The 23595-nt window shown below is 43.3% G+C and overlaps 1 protein-coding gene across 1 annotated transcript in view; it reads left to right on the forward strand.

Moving 5' to 3' along the window:
- LOC126151848 (esterase S-like) overlaps positions 1–23286 on the forward strand; it is a 91647-nt gene extending 68361 nt beyond the window's left edge. Inside the window, exons 4-6 of the mRNA XM_049915968.1 lie at positions 9269–9461; positions 13588–13778; positions 23281–23286. Of these exons, the coding sequence (XP_049771925.1) occupies positions 9269–9461; positions 13588–13778; positions 23281–23286 (390 nt within the window). The remainder of the gene's footprint in view (positions 1–9268; positions 9462–13587; positions 13779–23280) is intronic.
- The last annotated feature ends 309 nt before the right edge of the window (positions 23287–23595 follow it).

Raw genomic sequence — 23595 nt, forward strand, 5'->3', positions numbered from 1 at the left:
GCTCCGACTATAGCACCACGTTCAAAGGCACTTAAATCTTGATAACCTGTCATTGTAGCAGCAGTAACCGTTCTAACAACTGCGCCATACACTTCTTGTCTGATATAGACGTTGCCGATTGCAGCGCCGTATTCTGCCTGTTTAGTAATCTATGTATTTGAATATGCATGCCTATATCAGTTTCTTTGGCGCTTCAGTGTACTTTCCTGCTGGCATAATTTTTTCCCGTACCTTATCAGGTCAACTATTTACAGATGATTTGGCGTATGGCCCAACGCCTTATTCCCTTCTCTGGTAAATATTTTTTCCTCGTCTGTAGCATGTCATATTTCACACATTATATGCCTACAGACGTACAGGGGACAATTAATGAAACGTTCAAACTGCATGGTTGGCCGCGGGGCTGATGGGAATTACTATGCGCATACATTGTTCGGTTTAGCGACGAAGCCCACTTTTATTTGGATCGGTTCGTCAATAAGCAAAGTTGGCGCATTTGAGGACTCAGAATCGACATTTCGCGATCGAGAATTCCCTGTACCCTCAATGGGTGACTGTGTGGTGTGCAGTGTCCAGTCACGGAATAATCGGTGCAGTATTCCTTGATGGTATGGTGACTACCGAACGATACCTGAAGGTTTTAGAAAATGAGTTCTTCCCCATTATCGAAAGTGACCCTGATTTCGACAAGATGTGATTCAAGCAAGACGGACCTCGACCCCATCGAAGTAGGAGAGTATTTGATACCCTGGAGCAGCACTTTGGGGACCACATTCTGGCTTTGGGGTACCCAGGGCCCACTGTCGTGGGCCTCGATTGGCCGCCATATTCTCCGCATCTGAACACATGCCACTCCGTTTTGTGGGGTTGTATGAAAGACAAGGTGTACAGCAATAACCGCAAAACCACTGCTGATCTGAAAGCAGCCATTCAGGAGGTCATCGACAGCTTCGATGTTTGGACACTTCAGCGGGTAATGGATAATATCGCTATGTGTCTGCGCCACATAATTGTCAATGATGGCAGGCATATCGAACAGGTCGTAACCTAAATCCGAATATCTGTACTGACGTTGACGTGTGTACACCGTAGTTTTTAACTAATTTACGGTTTTTTTCACACAGTTCAATAATTGTCACACTGTATGAATACCGTTCTGTTGCCACGTAATAAAGGCTGTCTGCAAGAGCAAGACCGAACTTTGGTCACTCCTCTATTACGGCAGTCTGTGGCCGCACTTATTTTGGCTATAATACAAACTTAAGCAGCAATGGGATACAGTCGAAAAGGCATATTAAAAGAGGGGTCACAAACCACGTGATTTCTGATCGGTTGTTCCTTTAAGGGAGTTTGCAGGGACTATGCCATCAGTGTTAAAGAAGCCATGTGCATGTACCTTTATTTCTGGAACCAATGCAGATGATAATCTAAAATTTTTTCAGGCAACTTATCCATGATATTTATGTTTACTGAATCAAAATTAAGACCTTTGATACAAAAGAACCGGAGATATATTTTTAAATTGTGCTATTTATTATGAGTATATGTATTTGTTCAAAAATGGTTCAAATAGCTCTGAGCACTATGAGACTTAACATCTGAGGTCATCAGTCCCCTAGAACTTAGAACTATGTAAACCTAACTAACCTAAGGACATCACACACATCGATGCCCGAGGCAGGATTCGAACCTGCGACCGTAGCAGTCGCGCGGTTCCGGACTGAAGCGCCTAGAACAGCTCGGCCACCAGCGGCCGGCTTTGTATTTGTAATCCAATACATTCAGACCTGTTCAAATGACTATCATCAGAGTGCTTCAGTAGGTGTAATTTGATATAATGAAACAAGTCACATAGTTCCATGCAGCTGTCCCAAGTAGTTTTTGATATACAGAGTTGCTATTGGTGACAGAGGAAGGTGTACTGAACAACTTTAAATCACTATTTACTTCATCTGCAGACTAGTAATTATAGCTATTGGGTTTAGTACGTTTTTAGGCTGACTGTAACATTCAAGTACATGGGACAAGAACAAGCCACTAATGCTTATTTGCCCATGGGAAGCAGGTCAGGAGTCGACATATGGACACATGGACGCAAAACGGTTAGTCTATACTGTACGGTGTAGTCCACTCAGTGGTGCAGTTACCTGTGCAGAAAACATTGCGTAGTAAATTTCGTGATGTGTTTGAGGGAATACTGTTAGATACAGAGAAAAAACAACTAACACATTACAGTGGGCACATATTAAGGAACCAGTCATCATAATATCTGCATTTATACCGCTAACATCCTGTATTGTATACGTACACAAAGTATTTAAAAAAATTCGTTTTGAGAAAATCACGTTTAAAGTTTAAAATGATAAAAACTAACTTTTTTAAAAAAAATTGAGGTTCAAATGCACCCAGTAGCACAGTCAGCGTCATTTTCTTTGCCACCCTCATTTTGCAAAAGCTTTTTCCTTCCGATTGACCTTGCGTCGTTGGTGTTGAACTCGGCTGTGCGCTGTGTCTGGCAAGTCTCAATTAGTTTAATAATTTCAACCCCTTTACAGTATGACAGTCTGGGGTAGTGTTAAGATGGAGAGGAAATTTCATTCTTCCCATACTTCCATCACTGAATGTTAATGAAGCATAGCTCTCCACTCCAGTGTATTTACCCCTACAAACACATTTTTGGGTGTTCGTGTCCTGATGTCGTGTTTTACGGACTATAAGACGCTACAGACTGTAAGACTCACCTTAATTTTAAACAGTTTTTATAAATAACACTTTTACCATTTTTATTATTAAATTGCAAAGCCAGGTTTTAAAAAATTATTATTTATGTAACAGAACTGACCTATTAAAATCCCTGAAATTCGTCGCCTGAACTTTCTTTTTCTTCTTCTTCTTCTTCATCGTCATCGTTGTCCTCTTCGTATATAAAACGGCCTTCAGTTCATTGAAAGATTTAACAATAACGTCTTCTCTCACTCTACACCACGACTGTTGTATCCACTGACACACTTGTTTGACTGTAGGTTAGGTTTCATCTAGCATCCATTTGTTCCACTCCTCTCTCTTACTCACTTTAAATGATTTATGTATTGGGACATCAAGAGCTCGCAACTGTGAAGGAAGTCCTCCAGGAATAACAGCAAGCTCTGTTAAACTGATCTAGCACAAGGGAAGAACTCTTCTTCAATAAAGCACCTTTCCTTCCCTCCCACATTTGTTAACCCATAGTTTCATACCAGCCTCGTCCATCCAATCCTTGTTATGTACGTGAACAACACCACCTGGCTGTATTTCAGAAGGTTCTGGCATTGTTTTGCGCTTGAAAATGACCATTAGGTTAAATATTTTAGCGTCACCACTCTATGAATGGACAAAAGTGTAGTGCATTTTTTCCATGTTTTTATAGTTATAGTTTTAGCACCTTTCATGGCGACAGTTCTGTTACTCGGCACATCAAATGTCAGAGGAGTTTCCTCTATATTCGCTGTTTGGCTTTGTTCCACACTGGTTTTCTTTCGATGTTGAATAATAAAGCCATGGAAAGATAATATTTCCTCTTCACATTCTTGTGGCATTTTCTGAGATATTTTGGTTTTGGTTCGCATGCTCAGTCCATGACGCTTCGTAAACCTGTAGCAGCAACTAATTCCACTCTTAATGTCTGATAAGTTCCACTGTAGGGCTAGGTTATCAGCATTATTTGAATCATTTTCGTATTAATTCCAATGCCATTTTGACGGTGTTCTCGAATCCATTTCAGTACATCTTCTAGATTTGGCCATTTTGCATTCAGTCCTCTATTTGCACATTTAGTCCTCCTCATTTTTTTCAGTTCATCTTTACTAGCCCGCCAATCACCAATGGTTTTTTCTGTTGGTGGAGGGCCGAAATACCGCTCAGCTGCTCCGTTTCCACGTTCTTTTGCATTTGCTATTACTTTCAGTTTATAGCCCTCATATTTTTTTCCATTTTTTTCCATCACGAGACTGTTGTTGTTGTTGTGGTCTTCAGCCCTGAGACTGGCTTGATGCAGCTCTCCATGCTACTCTATCCTGTGCAAGCTTCTTCATCTCCCAGTTTTTACTGCAACCTACATCCTTCTGAATCTGCTTAGTGTATTCATCTCTTGGTCTCCCTCTACGATTTTTACCCTCCAGGCTGCCCTCCAATGCTAAATTGGTGATCCCTTGATGCCTCAGAACATGTCCTATCAACCGGTCCCTTCTTCTAGTCAAGTTGTGCTACAAACTCTTCTTCTCCCCAATTCTATTCAATACCTCCTCATTAGTTATGTGATCTACCCATCGAATTATCAGCATTCTTCTGTAGCACCACATTTCGAAAGCTTTTATTCTCTTCTTGTCCAAAGTATTTATCGTCCATGTTTCACTTCCATACATGGCTACACTCCATACAAATACTTTCAGAAACGACTTCCTGACACTTAAATCTATACTCGATGTTAACAAATTTCTCTTCTTCAGAAACGCTTTCCTTGCCATTGCCAGTCTACATTTTATATCCTCTCTACTTCGACCATCATCAGTTATTTTGCTCCCCAAATAGCAAAACTCCTTTACTACTTTAAGTGTCTCATTTCCTAATCTAATTCCCTCAGCATCACCCGACTTAATTCGACTACATTCCATTATCCTCGTTTTGCTTTTGTTGATGTTCATCTTATACCCTCCTTTCAAGACACTGTCCATTCCGTTCAACTGCTCTTCCAAGTCCTTTGCTGTCTCTGACAGAATTACAATGTCATCGGCGAACCTCAAAGTTTTTATTTCTTCTCCATGGATTTTAATACCTACTCCGAATTTTTCTTTTGTTTCCTTTACTGCTTGCTCAATATACAGATTGAATAACATCTGGGAGAGGCTACAACCCTGTCTCACTCCCTTCCCAACCACTGATTCCCTTCCATGTCCCGCGACTCTTATAACTGCTATCTGGTTTCTGTACAAATTGTAAATAGCCTTTCGCTCCCTGTATTTTACCCCTGCCACCTTTAGAATTTGAAAGAGAGTATTCCAGTCAACATTGTCAAAAGCTTTCTCTAAGTCTACAAATGCTAGAAACGTAGGTTTGCCTTCCCTTAATCTTTCTTCTAAGATAAGTCGTAAAGTCAGTATTGCCTCACGTGTTCCAATATTTCTACGGAATCCAAACTGATCTTCCCCGAGGTCGGCTTCTACCAGTTTTTCCATTCGTCTGTAAAGAATTCGCGTTAGTATTTTGCAGCTGTGGCTTATTAAACTGATAGTGCGGTAATTCTCACATCTGTCAACACCTACTTTCTTTGGGATTGGGATTATTATATTCTTCTTGAAGTTTGAGAGTATTTCGCGTGTCTCATACATCTTGCTCACCAGATGGTGGAGTTTTGTCAGGATTGGCTCTCCCAAGGCCGTCAGTAGTTCTAATGGAATGTTGTCTACTCCTGGGGCCTTCTTTTGACTCAGGTCTTTCAGTGTTCTGTCAAACTCTTCACGCAGTATCGTATCTCCCATTTCGTATTTATCTACATTCTCTTCCATTTCCATAATATTGTCAACAAGTACATCGCCCTTGTATAAACCTTCTATATACTCCTTCCATCTTTCTGTTTTCCCTTCTTTTCTTAGAACGGTGGGTTTCCATCTGAGCTCTTGATATGCATACAAGTGGTTCTCTTTTCTCCAAAGGTCTCTTTAATTTTCCTGTAAGCAGTATCTATCTTACCCCTAGTGAGATAAGCCTCTACATCCTTACATTTGTCGTTAGCCATTTTGCACTTCCTGTCAATCTCATTTTTAAGACGTTTGTATTCCTTTTTGCCTGCTTCATTTACTGCATTTTTATATTTTCTCCTTATCGCGAGACTACCTACTAACAAAAATTTTGTAGGCCCTACTGTTATCGATGACACAAATCATGTTCAGTTCAAGTTCATTGGCACCGTAGACTTGTGACGGTACCCCGTCCACCTTGAACGGCAATCGCTGCTAACGTTATGCCTCTGCGAGGAATTTTTGAGGTGTGACCGTGAGATAACCTAGTGGAACCAGAGCAATCAAACTGGGATTCGTTTTCGAAATTCTTCAGCAGAGTATAAATAATACTAAACGGTGTGTCTGGAACAGACGTTCTCCCAGCACAAAACCAAGTTGTAGCATTACATATTAAAACAGGTCACCAGCGTAATTAGGCATTCTTGTGTCAAGCAAAATGATAAAGCAGAAGGCAGTGCCGAGGCTAACCTAACCTTCCTTGACACACACACTAAACTCTTTCCTTATATCTGTTCACACTACAACACAGTAACCCAACCCTGAAGATAAATGTGCTACTAACTAATAAGTCAGATGAGCAAATGGCCAATGAGATAGTAAACAGCAACATATGCCTTTCAACAACACATACCTTAAATGGACTAGGAGCAACAGTTTATAAAACCATATACCGACACACATGAAACTAGTAGCAATACTGAACAGGAGAAAGCTTGAAATGATCCTGAATTAAATTCATGGGGTTTACTAATGATCATAATCTACAACTTCATTGCCTAATACAGGGTCTCTATGCCTGTGCATTAACCAACTTGCATTACAATATATAACACAATAAACAGTTCGTTCTTCAACTCGGTCTGAAGCTGCTAAACAGAATGCAAATCTAACTACACTGGCTCTGAAGGAGTCTTTGCGTTTCTTCATTAAATAAATAGACTGGTACATGAGCACCCTCAAACTTTCATGCTTTGAAAAACCATGCTCATTAACAAAACTACCCCAGTATGTATAAGAAAAGGTAAGTATTCCTATCATTAATTATTAGTTAAGTAAAGCACAACAAAATATAACTCTTTAAATAACAAATGTGCTTTCATAAGCAGTCTTTTGACCTACACAAAATTGTAATTGGCTATGGAGGTGACAACACAAAGTTAAATTCAAGTTCAGCTACTTTCTCAAAATAAATTAGGAGTTGAGTTGATATGGCGTGGGGGGGGGGGGGGGGGGGAAGAGACAAAACAGCGAGACCACCGGTCTCATGGGATTAGGAAAGGAAGTCGGCCGTGCCCTTTCAAAGGAACCATCTCGGCATTTGCCTGAAGCGATTTAGGGAAATCACGGAAAACATAAATCAGGATAGCCGGACTCGGGATTGAACCGTCGTCCTCCCGAATACGAGTGCAGTGTGCTAACCACTGCGCCACCTCGCTCGGTAATAAATTAGGACACTCGGAATTAAATTCAGTAGGATAGGAATCCTTTCCAGGTTAGTGATTTGGGATAATCAAGCGTGTAATATAGAGTTTTTAGTAACACCAAGATTATTATTAAAATGCCCGCCCTGTTAGCCGTGCGGTCTAACGCACGGCTTTCCGAAGTCGGGAGGACCGCCTGGTGCCCGGCACGGATCCGCCCGGCGGACTTGTGCCGAGGTCCAGTGAGATGGCCAGTTTGTCGATGGTTTTTAGGAGGTTTTCCATCTGCTTCGGCGAATGCGGGCTGGTTCCCCTTATTCCGCCTCAGCTACACTATGTCGGCGATTGCTGCGCAAACAAGTTCTCCACGTATGCGTGTACCACCATTACTCTACCACGCAAACATAGGGGTTACAGTCGTCTGGTGTGAGACGTTCCCTGGGGGGTCCACCGGGGACCGAACCGCACAATAACCCTGGGTTCGGTGGGGGCGGCGGAGGGGTGAAGTGGACTGCGGTAGTCGTCGTGGGGTTGTAGGCCACTGCGGCTGCGGCAGGGACGGAACGTCTGCGTCTTTTCTAGGTCCCCGGTTAACATACAATACATACAATTATTAAAATTAAGCAGACTTCATAAATACCTGGTCCATTTACAGAGTGCCAAATACAAAACAATTCAGTGGAAGGCTAGTGGCACTGACGGCGCAATTTGCGGTGGCTATTAACCTGGCGGCAATGCGGTCATGACAGTACTGTTGGTCTCGGCCTATTAGTGATCTTCTTGGCGTCGAAATAATATTTTTATAGGGCCAAAAACAATGACATGATAATGGCATCACCAAATTCAGCATCCGAGGCCCATAAATACTGCCCCTAACCTCTTCTGGCCTCAAAACTCCAGGAATATGAGCCCTTATGACGCTCTGCTGCTAGCCAGGTGTTAACCACAGCACTGCTCCGGCCTGACTCCTTCCCCGTCACAGAGGACGAGTTGCCACTTGCGCGCCAACCACACCTTTTCCACTTCGCCAGGCTACTTCCTTAGCTGCGGGGCTTCTCTACATCTTTTACGTTTAACCTTACGTTCCCTAATTATGGACGAAGTCATTTAGAGTACATTACATAACAATCATTTCAGTAGTTATTTAAATTCACAAGCATAATTTAAACAACGTCGTTCAAAAATTCACATAATTGAAACATGTATATATAGTCAAAGAATTTCCATGACAGATCCACCATTACTACAAATTGACATAAAAATATCGATACAGATAGAAAGTAGGTCAAAAATAGGTGTTACAGGCTGCTGTGATGCATCATAGGCTACACAATGTTCTCGGTTTGTGATGGCGGAAGGGAGACTGTGTTAGCAAGCTTGTGAATCCTCATCCCGTCTCATCGTCGTCACATCGGTGTACTGTTACTGCCCCAGGTTTAAGACTGATGGGAATCTTAAATCAAACACTGGACAGTTTTATATTAATTTCGAGTATAAGACGCATCTGAATTTTTGATGAAATTTTTCGAAGAAAAAAAATTGCGTGTTATAGTTCGTAAAATACGATAATATTATTGAGAGACTCATTGTGATTCTGAATCCGCCCATGTAGACACTTTCGAGAAGGTCTGACTGAGTTAGGCCCCTGTAAATTGAGTTGATGGCTTCCATAACAGCTTCAGGAATAGAGTTCTTGTGTTCAAAACACACTTCTCAAATTACAGCCTTCCGCGCCGTCTCTAATAACCTCGTTGTCGACGGGACGTTAAACACTAACCACCACTGCCACCACAGCCTTCCGCAATTTGCACCATGATTGACGTCCAGGTAGGCAAGGAGAATGCATCGTTTTTCCGTCAGTTGTGAGTTTTAAGCTGCAAGGGAGTTTCGAAAAGTGGGTAACTACTGACGTCACTATGTACCGCACTGCAGCTGCTGTTGCTGTGGTTTGCGAAACATTTTTATAGAAATAATTTCAACGTGTAACTCTGTGATTAGATGTTGTATTTGTTCACATTTGCTGATACCTGAGAACACTTTTTAGCAGTGTACCGGTCTTACGTTGTTCCACAGGACGGACTGTCGGCCGTGGTAATGGCGCCCGTGGTTGAGCCCGATTTGGAGGGAGCCTTCATCACAGAGATGCCTGCCGACAGCCTCAAGGCAGGGCGTTTCAGCAAGGTGCCGGTGCCGGAGGGAGCAACCTCAGGACAGGCAACCGACTTACTGGGCCGTAAGCTGTACTGGCGCCGCGCGTCCGTGCGCTGTCAGTTTGCAATTCATTGGATCAACGTCACTGCATTCCCTCAGGACATGGGCTCTCAAATGCTACGTTAAGAGCTATGAGCAGTTGTTCGATAGAAGAGATGTGCCTAAGAGTACCAGTGATGAATAAGTGCTAATAGGTCTTAAGGTATGCACTTTAGAGCTCATCTGTACTGAACGTTTATTCTTGTTTTGGTCCACACGACGTCCTCCAAAAATATGGAACGCTAAGAGTTTCCAGTAGAAGAGCTCCATTGTCAGAAGTATCAGAACGATTATCCCTTACAACTTTCGACTCGGTCATTTCCGGACTGGGGCCCCTTACCTCAGATTCATACACTTACCATTCTACATCATCCCTGAAAGTCTGTAGCGTTATTACGGAATTTCGTTACAGCTCTCGCTTAGTTCAAGCCCCTAAATGGATGACATCAACTGCATCTCTAACAATAGTAGCCAGCGAGGCCGATCAGACGAGGATATGTATTGTACCTGGCACAGGTAAGGAATGTCTGTCCACGTCTTCTCCCTTCTCTCTCCACTGCCAGTTAGCTCAAGGTACCTACCGTGCGGTTATGGTCTCCACCTCTTCACGATTCGGGACCAGATTCCCCAGAGTTAACCTTGGACAGATTTCCTCGACCACCACAGGTTGGTGGCCGATATTAGCCAGGAAGAATACATTTCGCATTGGTCCTTATGGCCCTCATATTTATACAGGTTAAAGTGGACATGAATTTGGACATACATAAATTTGAGGCGTATTGTTCATGGCTCGAGATGAGATGGACAAGACCTCCTGTAGAAACTAACTACTTCATTCTACTCCGCTCTTTTACATTTGGCAGAACTGAATGCACGCTGTTGCCAAGAAATCTATTTGTACAGATACTCTCCAAGACGAAAAACGGAAGTCGCACCACGAAAAATTTATCCGAATTGGACGGAAATCGATATATGTGATGTTCACGTACAGACAAACAAACGATTACAATTTCAGAAAAAATTGGATGATTTATTCGAGAGAAAGAAATTCACGAACTAGTTCATAACATGTTGGTCTAGCTCTGGCCCTTATGCACGCAGTTATTCCGCTTGGTATTGATTCATAAGAGTTGTTGGATGTCTTGTTAAGGGTTATGTGGTGTGCGTACTGTAAGACCTTCGGTACACACACCATCAGATTATTTGACTTGTCGCTCTAACGAAGTAGGCGAGTGTCAGCAATATGTCTCGTGGTCTAATCGTGGCGTGTTTATCTTCTGCCGTTAGGTCAGACGATATAAATGCCACTTGCACGCTTAGAGTAGCAGATTGACGGTAACCAACTTTAAACAGAAATTGATTGACTTTCACACACATTTATTAAAATAATAAATAACATAGACATGCCGTTTACAATTGACAATCTGAAGTTCCTTTGGTCTTGGTACGTTAATCTTATTCTCACATATCTCTGATACTTGACAAAGTGTCTATACATTTATCTTCATGGCTATGCACAGGAATATCATAATCTTATTAGGCGCAGACTGAAACTTGACTATAGACTGGTACAGACTAATGCAGACTAACGCAGACTGAGTAATCGGAGGTCTGTACACTCGTTATAATACCTCGCGCGTTCAGGTATCACTGCGCGAGTGTGATCCGCGAGGAGAAAAGGTTCTACGTTAGCAGCAATCTCATTGGCTGCATTACATATTAATACGCGGATCGGCGGAAGCAGAATTTGGTCCGTCTTTATGGCAGCGCTATCTCACAGTGCGAAGACGGACGAGCGCTGCGCCTGCACTGTTGTTCTTAGCGGGGCGCACTCTACTGGGAAAGTTGTGTACGCGCTGACTACGCAGAACTATGTACACAACAGGTTATCGTGCCAAATTCTGACCAATTGGCGCGTTAGATAGTCAAAATCCCGCGCTGACACTAGGTCCTTGCCACAATGTCGCAATGATTCTCAGTTGGGTAGAGATCCGACGACAATTCCTGACCAAGGTAGGGTTTGGCAAGCACCAAGACAAACTGTGGAAGGTCTCCAGAAACACCATTGCTGGTCATGAGGGCCCAGTTCCTAGCAGGACTCATCACTGAACACAATTCTACTACAGTGAATGGGAGTACAGGCCTAAGACGTGTCTGGAGGAGCTCCAGACAGCGTTAGGACACCAGTCTGGCTGTCAGCAGCCATATGGACTGACAACCTGGAACGATGATCTGAGGTGCCATTTAATTTCATACCAGGACCACTTTGGTTGTCATCTGTGGCACGGTTTGTGCCACAGCGGAACGTCGACGATATTCTACGCCCCGTTTTGTTGTCCTTCATGGCAAGCCATTCTGGGCTTAAACTTGAGCATAAAGCACGCTCCACAGGCGAGAGTTTCTACTGCTTGTATTCGTACTTACAAAACTGTACATTGGGCTGCAATGTCGCTGGATCTCTCCCTAGTTGAGAATGTTTGGAACAGTATCGGCAGGGCCCTCCAACAATCTCGGGATTCTGACGATCTAACTCACCGATGGGACAGAATCTGGCACTGTATTCCTCAGGAGGACATCCAATAACTGTATCAATTAATGCCAAGCCGAATAACTGCCTGCATAACGGCCAGAGGTGGACGAACACGTTACTCCCTTGCTCAGTTTATGAAGCTATTTCTCTTGAATGAATCATCTATTTTTTTCTGAAATAGTAATCATTTGTTTGTCAGTACATGCACGACACATCTAGTGGATAATTTCTTTATGGTGCATCTTTTCTTGCCGCGCAGGATTAGCCGAGCGCTCTAACGCGCTGCAGTCATGGACTGTGCGGCTGGTCCCGGCGGAAGTTCGATATCTCCCTCGGGCATGGGTGTGTGTGTTTGTCCTTAGGATAATTTAGGTTAAGTAGTGTGTAAGCTTAGGGACTGATGACCTTAGCAGTTAAGTCCCATAAGATTACACACACATTTGAACATACATCTTTTCTTATCTTACAAGGAGACGGCACGACCGTGGGGTCTGGGATTTGTCCGCAATTTTGTGTGGTGAAAGAGGACCCCTAACACCTCACCTGGTTAAAATATTAGGACGCACTACACGGAAAATCCCGAGAAAAATCTATCCAAAGTTTCTTAGGTGCCAAATGAGTATAAAATGTTAGTGCATTGCCGAGCCGCCGTTTGGCCTACATGGTTAGCGTTCGGAACTTTATGCCCGAGGTCTCGGTTTCGATTCCTCCTCCCGCACATTTTTTTTTCCTTCTGTTGCTTACAAAATTACAGCGCATTGTCACAGGAGAATCGTGAAATTAATTCCCGGGAAGACTGTATAAAAATTCATTCTATAATTCACCATCAATTATCGTCACCAATATTCCGAGACATGATTCAATATTCCTGGTTGGCCTCAAAATTATCAGAAACTCAAAACATTTTCGTAAATGTTAATGGGGCATGTTTTTGTACAGATTTATTGCAAACGCCCTGTGATTGTAAAAAATCCGCTTTCATATGTTGCCCAAGATGTCGCAAAAATTATTGATTTGTTTGTTTTTACGATAATTACCACTGCGGTTCTTGTTTATAATTATTATATGTATAAAAATTGAATGTTTCCCAATCGACTTTGCTATTCTGATTAAAAACCCAATGTTTCTCCTCATATACTTTACAATGAAAAATGGGAAACCCACCACCATGAATCGTATTGTTGGACAAAAAGGACATAATTTGTATTCAATAATGTAACTAATTTATTAAAGATAATGTAGGTTTGGAAAACTTTCTGAATAATTGATGGAATAACAAAAGAAAATGAAACAGAAGGAAAAAAGTACTGGAGGAGGAATCGAACCGGAGACCTCTGGCGTAAGAGTCCGAGGCCTAAACATCTAGGCCAGATGGCGCCTCGGCAATGCACTAACATTTTATACTGATACGGCACCTAAGAAACTTTGGATCGATTTTTCCCAGGATTTTCCGGGTAGTGCGTCCTAATATTTTAACCACGTGAGGGATTTAGGGGTCCTCCTTCACCACACAACATTTCGGACAAATCCCCGACCCCATCGTCGTGTCGTCTCCTTGTTAGAGTGTGTGTTGCCCAAAAGGAGCGGATGAGTGAGGATGTTGTTTGTGCAGCTCCTTTCGGGCCTCCCCTGCTGGAGAACGACGCCCCGCTGCAGCTGGTGAGCGACTGCTTGGTGCCGCTGGTGTCCATCCTGCTGCACCTGCCCACGGGGGCCGCGCGCCTGCTGGCCGCCGTCCAGGCGCGGGACTTCTACTGCGGACACACCGACATCACGCTGGACGACGCCCAGGACATCGTCGGCGTAAGTCGCTCACCTGTCATTCCACTTGATGTAACTCTGCCAGTCCTATCATACGGAAGCAAGTCAATTATTATCCTCAAAGTTCAAAATGGTTCAAATGGCTCTGAGCACTATGGGACTTAACTTCTAAGGTCATCAGTCCCCTAGAACTTAGAACTACTCAAACCTAACTAACCTAAGGACATCACACACTCCCATGCCCGAGGCAGGATTCGAACCTGCGACTGTAGCGGTCGCGCGGTTCCAGACTGTAGCGCCTAGAACCGCTCGGCCACTTCGAGCGGCATCCGCAAAGTGTTATAAAATTTTATTTTAATCGCATAGGAAACTTACAGTCTCAGGTAGCACCTGAAGAAGGAAACGAGTTACGTGACCGAAATATTGTGCCAGAGCGACACAAACATCCGGCAGTAGACCCGATTATTCCACATGTCAAGATCTCGTCGAGAAAGCCTGAAGAATTACAACTTAAAGGAACATCGTTTTTTGACATAGTCCCCTTGCGCTTCAACGTATTGGTCCATCGTTGTACAAGCTTCCAGATGCCCTCATAAAAGAAGATTCTCGGTTGAGCTGCGAGCCAGGAATGCTCCGCTTCTTCCACTGCTTCGTCCGAGACAAATCGACAGCCCCTTAATGCCCGTGTGAGTGGACCAAACAAGTGATAGTCAAAAGGGGCAAGATCGAGACTATATACAGAATGATTTGAGTTTCTGGAACGTTTCAGCGGTGTGTGCAGCAGTATGCGAACGGGCGTTGTCGTGCAACAACACAACACATTTTGACAGCAATCCTCGGCGTTCCCTTCGAATTGCAGGCTTTAGCCTGGCAGTAAGCATCTCACTGTAACTTGCAGTGTTTATTGTTGTAGCCGACCACTGTGGCTGAGCTGTTGTAGGCGCTACAGTCTGGAACCGCGCGACCGCTACGGTCGCAGGTTCGAATCCTGTCTCGGGAATGGATGTGTGTGATGTCCTTAGGTTAGTTAGGTTTAAGTAGTTCTAAGTTCTAGGTGACTGATGACCTCAAATGTTAAGTCTCATAGTGCTCAGAGCCATTTGAACCATTTTGTTTTTATTGTTGTGCCCCTTTCCCCATAATATTCCAGTACTGTACCTTGTGCGTCCCAAAAAACCACAAGCATCAGTTTTCCTGCGGACGCTAGAATCTTGAACTTTTTCTTGCACGGAGAAATTTGGATGTTTCCATTCCATACTCTGCCGTTTACTCTCCGGCTCGTAATGATTGATCCATGTTTCGTCACCAGTAATGACGCTGTCTTAAGAAGTTGTCCCCTTCGTTAACATAGCGATCCAACTTTTTTTTTTTTTTTTTTTTTTGCGCGTTTGTTTATGCAACTGTGTGAGTTGTTCTGGGACCCATCTTCCACAAACTTTATGAAAGCCAAGTCTGATGTGGATGATTTCTTAGGCAGAACCGTGACTAATTTGCAGACGCTGTGCCACTTTGCCAGTAGTTAATCGTCTGTCTACGTGAATCATTTTCACGTGAACGCTCAATGGTTTCTTCCTTTGTGGCGGTAAACGGTCGTCCGGCTCCTTCATCGTGCGTAACACTTGTGCGACCATTTCGGAATTTTTCAATTCATTCGTAGACACTCCGTTGTGGCAAAACACTGTTCCCGTACTGTACCGAAAGTCTTCTATGAATTTCGGCCCCTGATACGCCTTCCGACCACAAAAAATGGATCACTGAACGTTGCTCTTGTTTGGTGCGAATAGACAGCAGCCATGATTAACACAGCATGACAACATAACGAAACTAACTAGCAACTTGAAAATTGCAAAGACATAACAACAAATGAACAAAGCATGCATCATCAACGTAAAACTGTACTACTACCAAAATAAACAAAAATGTAACTAAATTGCGGATAATAATTGCCTTACCCTCGTATAATGACAGTCTACATGTGATATTATACCCTTGGTTGTTGTTGTTGTTGTGTTGTTGTTGTTGTAGTAGTCTTCAATCCGAAGACTGGCCTGATGCAGCTCTCCACGCTGCTCTATCCTGTGCAAGCCTCTTCATCTCCATATAACTGCTGGAACCCACTTACTGCACTCGTCTCTTGGTCTCCATCTACAATTTTACCACCCCCCCCTCTTCCTTTCAGTACTAAATTAACGATTTCTTTGTGCCACAGATTTCTTTTCTCGCCAGTTCTATTCAGTACCTCCTCAGTAGTCCCCATGATCCATCCATTCGATCTTCATAATTCTTCTGTAACATCGCATTTCGAAATCTTCTCTCAGCTGCTTATCATCCACGTTTCACTTCCGTATAAGGCTACTCTCAGACAAAAGACCTTAAAAAAAAGACTTCCTAACACTTAAACCTACATTCGATACTATCAAATTTCTCTTCTTGCAGAAACACTTTGCTTGTCATTTCCCGCCTATATTTTATGTCCCCCTCTGCTTCGCCTGTTATCAGTTATTTTTCTGCCTACCACTTAGGTGTCTCATTTCCTAATCTAATTCCCTCAGCATCACCTGATTTAATTCGACTACATTCCATTACCTATGTTTTGGTTTTCTTAATGTTCACCTTATATCCTCCTTTCAACACACTGTCCATTCCGTTCAACAGTTCTTCCAACTTCTTTTCTGTCTCTGACAGAATTACAATGACATCAGCAGACCTCAAAGTTTTAATTTTTTTCTCTGTGAACTTTATTTCCTTCTCCAAATTTTGCTTTGGGTTCTTTTAGCGCCTGCTCAATGTACAGGTTGAATAACGTCGGGAACAGGTTATAAAGCTGTCTCATTTCCTTCTCAACCATTCCTTACCTTTCATGGCCTTCGACTCATTTAACGGCCGTCTGGTTTCTTCACAAGTTGTACATAATTACACCTAGCAAATCGAAATAAAGCTACCGTTTCGAAACAGAAAAGCTAATCGATAAAGAAAATGTACAACTTGTTGAAAATGATCACTTTCTACATTATTATATTAAAATGAAGATAGATATTGAAATATAATTGTGCAGTCTCTTGAAACTGACACGGAAAGAGATTCAATGAAATTTGACATTGTCAGTTTGGAGCAAGCGATCTGTTTTGGGAAATACTTTTTTACTCGCAGGTGTCTTGATCACACTGGATGGACGTATAACAATTTAGTGATTTCGACCATTATGACTCGTCATCAGAATCACTAACAGGTCTGTCAGTTACCTAACGCCCATATCGGTTATTTGACATCCTACTGAACAAGATGGGCATTAGGTGACTCTTTGAGTATTACTTTTGTAACGAGATACCACGGTTGTGGTAACAACTCGTACGAGTTAAGCTGTTCCAGTTCCATCCAATGTGATGGAGACAATTGTCAACTGAAAAAAATTTCATCAATTGTTTAGACTCACACTTTCCTAGCCGTTCCAGGTCTGCTGCTTTCCATGATTTGCCAAATTATATTCTATTTTTACTTTCTGGCAGATACCCTTTTTTATATTACACTATTTGATCAAAAGTATCTCTACATCTATTATTGGACGTTAATGTGGGGTGAACGTCAGTTTGAACTCTGCTGAGGACATTTTCAGTGAGGTGTCTAAAATCTGTGGAGGAATAGCAGCCCATTCTTCCTCAAGAGCCTAAACAAAAGAATATAGTAATGTTGGACTCAGGGACCTGGAGCGAAGACTACGTTCTCACTCACCCAAAGATATTCCACTGCGTTCAGATCGGGATCCTGGTTAGGTCAATCCATTTCAGGAATGTTCTTGTCCACAAACGATTGTCTTACAGATGCGGCTTTGTGCAGGGTGCTTTATCAGGATGTTACAATCATCGTCTCGGCACTGTTCCTCAGCTTCACACAGTACACAATGCTTTAAAATGTGTTCATACCCTTTCACATTTTGTGTTTCCTTAAAGGATGAGGAGGAGACCAGTGTTTAACGTCCCGTCGACAACGAGGTCATTAGAGACGGAGCACAAGCTTAGATTAGAGAAGAAGGGAGAAGGAAAATGGCCTCGCCATTTCGAAGGAACCATCGCGGCATTTGCCTGAAGCGATTTAGGGAAGTCACGGAAAACCTAAACCTGGATGACCGGACACGGGTTTCAACCGTCGTCCTCCCGAATGCGAGTCCAGTGTGCCAACCATTGCGCCACCTCTCTTGGTGTGTTTTCTTAAGCGCAATAACGATACCGCATCTTAACGATGAAAAGCGTCCACATACCATAACACCATCTTCTCCACGCTTCACCGCTGCTGCTCCAAATGGTTGCAGGTAACGTTCTCCATGCATCTGGCAAACACAAACTCTTTCATCGCATTGTCACCGCGCGTAGCGTGATTCATCGCTCCAAATCACTCGTCTCCACTTATCCACTGTCTAGTGGCATCACACTGGACTCGCATTCGGGAGGACGACGGTTCAATCCCTCTTCTGGTCATCCTGATTTAGGTTTTCCGTGATTTCCTTACATCGCTTCAGGCAGATGCCGCGATGGTTCCTTCGAATGGTCACGGCCGACTTCCTTCCCAGTCCTTCCCTAATCCGATGAGACCGATGACCTCGCTGTCTGGTCTCCTTCCCCCAAACAACACAACCCCAACCCCCAGTCTAGTGGCATCGCTCTCTACACCAGCTCATTTAAGGCTGGGCACTGACCACTGAAATGTGCGGCTCATGGAGAGCTGCTCGACCATCGCAACCCATTCTTTTTACCATCCTCCGCATAGACACTGTGCTAGCTGGACTGCTAGTGGCACATTGGAACTCAGGGGTGTTTCCTTAAGCTGAATTTATGCGACTTTTTCAAGCATTTTTTACAGTGCTCGACGATCCCTGTCTGCAAATACATAAGGTCTACCTGGTGTTAGTTTTGCTGAGGTTGTTCCTTCGCGTTTCTACTTCACAGTCACGTCACCTACAGTCGACTGTCCCTGATGGACCTGTTACTCAGGTGGCACCCAGTGACTAGCCCACCTTCGGAGTCACTGGACTCTCCTCACTGATCCATTCTGCTGTCCCTGGTTCTCTACTGATTATTTAGCGAGTGAGGTGGCGCCGTGATTAGCACACTGGACTCGCATTCGGCAGGGCGACGGTTCAATCCTGCGTCCGGCCATCCTAATTTAGGTTTTCCAAGATTTCCCTAGATCGATCCAGGCAAATGCCGGGATGGTTCCTTTGAAAGGGCACGGCCGACTTCCTTCCCGGTCGTTCCCTAACCCGTTGAGACCGATGACCTCGCTGTCTCGTCTCCTCCCTCACAACAACCCAACCCAACTCTCTACTTATTACAAAAAACTCCCCGCCTCCTGTTATACTGATGGGTCCGACTCCCGTGACATCTAGCGGTCACTTCCATATTATATAGGGCTGTCCGCGTACTTTTACATCTACATCTACGTGATTACCCTGCTATTCAGAATTAAGTGCCTGGCAGAGGGTTCAATGAACCACCTTCAAGTTGTCTAAAAAAATGGTTCAAATGGCTCTGAGCACTATGGGACTTAACATCTAAGGTCATCAGTCCCCTAGAACTTAGAACTACTGAAACCTAACTAACCTAAGGACAGCACACAACACCCAGCCATCACGAGGCAGAGAAAATCCCTGACCCCGCCGGGAATCGAACCCGGCAACCCGGGCGTGGGAAGCGAGAACGCTACCGTACGACCACGAGATGCGGGCTTCAAGTTGTCTCTCTACCGTTCTACTCTCCAAAGGCGCGCGGGGAAATGAGCACTTAAATTTTTCTGTGCGAGCCCTGATTTCTCTTATGTTATCATTTCTCCCTATGTAGGTGGGTGGTAACAGAATGTTTTCGCAAATCGGAGCAGAAAACTGGTGATTGCAATTTCATGAGAAGATCCCCTTTGCAACGAAAAACGTCTTTGTTTCAATGATTGCCACTCCAATTCACGTATCATGTCTGTGACACTATCTCCCCTATTTCGCGATAATACAAAACGAGCTGCCCTTCTTTGTACTTTTTCAATGTCATCCGTCAGTCTCATCTGATGCAGATCCCACACTGCACAGCAATACTCCAGAATATGGCGGACAAGAGTGGTGTAAGCAGTCTCTTTAACAGACCTATTGCACCTTCTAAGTGTTCTGCCAATGAATCGCAATCTTTTGTTGGCTCTACCCACAACATTATCTATGTGATCGTTCCAATTTATGGTATTTGTAATTGTAATCCCTAAGTATTTAGTTGAAAAGCTTCCTAGACTCGGGTAGGCGCGCCGGCCCCAGATCGAATCTGCCTGGCGGTTTAACGACGAGAGCCAGTGTGCTGGCCTGCCTAGATGTGGTTTTTAGGCGGTTTTCCACATCTCACTAAGTGAATACCGGGCTGGTCCCAACGTCCCGTCTCAGTTACACGACTCGCAGACATTTGAACCGCACCGTTTCATCATTCACACAAGATGCAGACATCTGGGGTACACTGTTTCCGTTATGGGGGGGGGGGTATATGGGGAGGCGACAGGAAGGGCATCTGGCCACCCCTTCAAAGTTAACCGTGCCAAATCACTATTTACGAAGCAGACCCCGCAAGTCGGGGTAAACGCTTGGAAAGAGAGAGTCCGATCATATGAAACTAACATGGAACGAGCTTCAGTGACAGTTTAGATTAATCAAAGAAAAAAAACAATCGAACTAGTAATAATACAGTCACCAGTAGAAGAAGATAACTCAGTACGATGATCAAATCAACTAATAGTGTTAATAATAATGATCTGCTGATGAGCTCCAATGATATTAGATGGAGAACATATGGATGGTGTAGAATGAAATGAAATGACCGTGCGGCATTGATGGCTGGGAGGCCCCATCCGGGAAAGTTCCGCCGCAGAGTTGCGAGTCGTATTTCAGGTGACACCACACTGGGCGAATTGCATATCGGTGATAATGAGGACAACACAACACTCAGTCCACAAGCGGAGAAAATTTCTAGGCAGGCTGGGAATCAAACTCGGTGCCGCTACATGGCAGGCAAACACGTTACCACTCAGCTAAGCAGGCGGAGGTCGATAGCACTATTGTACTTTGGCAGAAAACGTATTGATATTACATTCGGTTAGAGAATTCCCCTAAAATGCTTTCTATTTTAGTGTGTTCTGCGACAGAATAATTCAGCAATAGAGTGCACACAGAAATGCGAATGCGATGTGTCAAACACGCGCTATACTTCGCTTCCAAGATTCTAGGGCGTACTGCCGGATGCAATCGTCGAAGGTCCACGATATTTCAGCGACAACCGTTCCGCCATCATAAGTACGACCTTATGACGGCGGAACGATTGTTCGTCGAAATATCGTGGATCTTCGACGATTGCATCCGGCAGTACACCCGAGAACCTCGGAGGCGACATACACGCTGGGAAAGCCTCAGATCCCATTACGCGCTGTGTTGTTGTTGTGGTCTTCAGACCTGAGACTGGTTTCATGCAGCTCTCCATGCTACTCTATCCTGTGCAAGCTTCTTCATCTCCCAGTACGCACTGCAGTCCACATCCTTCTGAACCTGCTTAGTGTATTCATCTCTTGGTCTCCCTCTACGATTTTTACCCTCCATGCTGCCCTCCAGTACTAAATTGGTGATCCCTTGATGCCTCAGAATATGTCCTACCAACCGATCCCTTCTTCTAGTCAAGTTGCGCCACAAACTCCTCTTCTCCCCAATTCTATGCAACACCTCCTCATTAGTTATGTGATCTACTATATAATCTTCAACATTCTTCTGTAGCACCACATTTCGAAAGCTTCTATTCTCTTCTTGTCTAAACTATTTATCGTCCGTGTTTCACTTCCATACATGGCTACACTTCATACAAATACTTTCAGAAACGACTTCCTGACACTTAAATCAATACTCGATGTTAACAAATTTCTCTTCTTCAGAAACACTTTCCTTGCCATTTGCCAGTCTACATTTAGTGTCCTCTCTACTTCGACCATCATCAGTTATTTTGCTACCCAAATAGCAAAAGTCCTCATTTCCTAATCTAATTCCCTCAGCATCACCCGACTTAATTCGACTACATTCCATTATCCTCGTTTTGATTTTGTTGATGTTCATCTTATACCCCCTTTTTCAAGACACTGTCCATTCCGTTTAACTGATCTCCCAAGTCCTTTGCTGTCTCTGACATAATTACAATGTCATCGGCGAACCTCAAAGTTTTTATTTCTTCTCTATGGATTTTAATACCTGCTCCGAATTTTTCTTTTGTTTCCTTTACTGCTTGCTCAATATACAGATTGAATAGCATCGGGGAGAGACTACAACCCTGTCTCACTCCCTTCCCAACCACTGCTTCCCTTTCATGACCCTCGACTCTTATAACTGCCATCTGGTTTCTGTACAAATTGTATATAGCCTTTCGCTCCCTGTATTTTACCCCTGCCACCTTCAGGGCTCTGCACTATATTTGCTACAATATTTTTTTGTGAGCATTCGACGTCAGTTATCATGCCCACTGTCAGAGTATTAAAATTGCTTTGAATACTTCCACACAGTAAACTTATTAAACTATGTACTCGTACGTACAATTTTGGTAGTAAGTTCGCACAAAAGAAAAATAGAAAATTTCTCCTCAAACCAGATGCAGTTATTATCAGTCTAATTAAATTTGAAGTTAAAATATTCTGGGCTCTTAGGCTGTGTCATATTTCTCTTAAACGATCGACGTTTCTGACCACTCTGCTGGGACCTTCTTCAGGATCCTGTGGCGGTGGACTGTAGACAGAGCACTGTCACAGACGAGTGTCGCGTCTTATAAAGGGGAGTTTTCCGAGCTTGTGCTGGAGGGTAAAAATCTTGTGGCTTCCATTGGTGGGCCATCGCCATTGGATGGTAGAGAAGTATTTCCACGCTGATATTGAAGAGATGGGGTTACTGGCTAAAACTCTTGTGGCTGCCATTGATGGGCCAACGTGATGGTTAGAAAGGGCCTTTTCCCGTACTTACGCTGCAGAAGAGTTATTGGTTAAATTCCTCCTGCTGCTATGGGTTGGCCATGACCATAAGTCACAAGCGAAACGGGCAGAACAAGAGAGATATTTGTGACTTAACTGATTTATGTATTCGATCGAGCTATATTAAATAAACGGTGAATTCTATGGTCTGATGGTCTTGGTATTAGATTAGATTAGATTAATTATTCATTCCATAGATCCATAAAAGAGGGAATCCTCCTGGGTGTGGAACATGTCAGATAAACACATTACAAAAATGTAATTAGAAAAACTTGAGTTTCATTAATTTTAATGATCCTCAGTCAATAAACAGTAAAATTATGTACATGAATTAAATTTAAACTTCTAGTATTTACAGGTTTAATATTTACATCTGCTTTCATTAAAACCATTATTCAGACATTTGCTAGTTTCTTGGCTATTACAACCAAGTATTGTCAAAAATTAAAGTAAATTATTCATTTCAGTGATCCTCAGTTAAGAACAGTCAGAGTATGTAAAAGATTTAAAATTAAACTTCCACTATTTACAGACTTAAGACTTATTACAACGGGGTCGCCCTTAACGCCAGTAGCAGCTGATATTTTTATGGAACATTTTGAGCAATAGGGATTAAGTAGTGCTCAATGGAAGTCTTCCTGTTGGCTCCGCTGTGTGGATGACATATTTGCTATATGATCACACAGCAAGGAACTTCATGGGTTCCACAATTTCTTAGATGGAATTCATTACAGAATCAAGCTTACCTTGGAGACTGAGAGTGAGATCAGTCTCCGTTTCTAAATGTGTTCGTATATAGAAGATGTGACCACCCCCTAAGACACAGATCGTATAGAAAGCCTACAAT

This window comes from Schistocerca cancellata, chromosome 2, assembly GCF_023864275.1.
Source record: "Schistocerca cancellata isolate TAMUIC-IGC-003103 chromosome 2, iqSchCanc2.1, whole genome shotgun sequence".
Taxonomy (NCBI): Eukaryota; Metazoa; Arthropoda; class Insecta; order Orthoptera; family Acrididae; genus Schistocerca; species Schistocerca cancellata.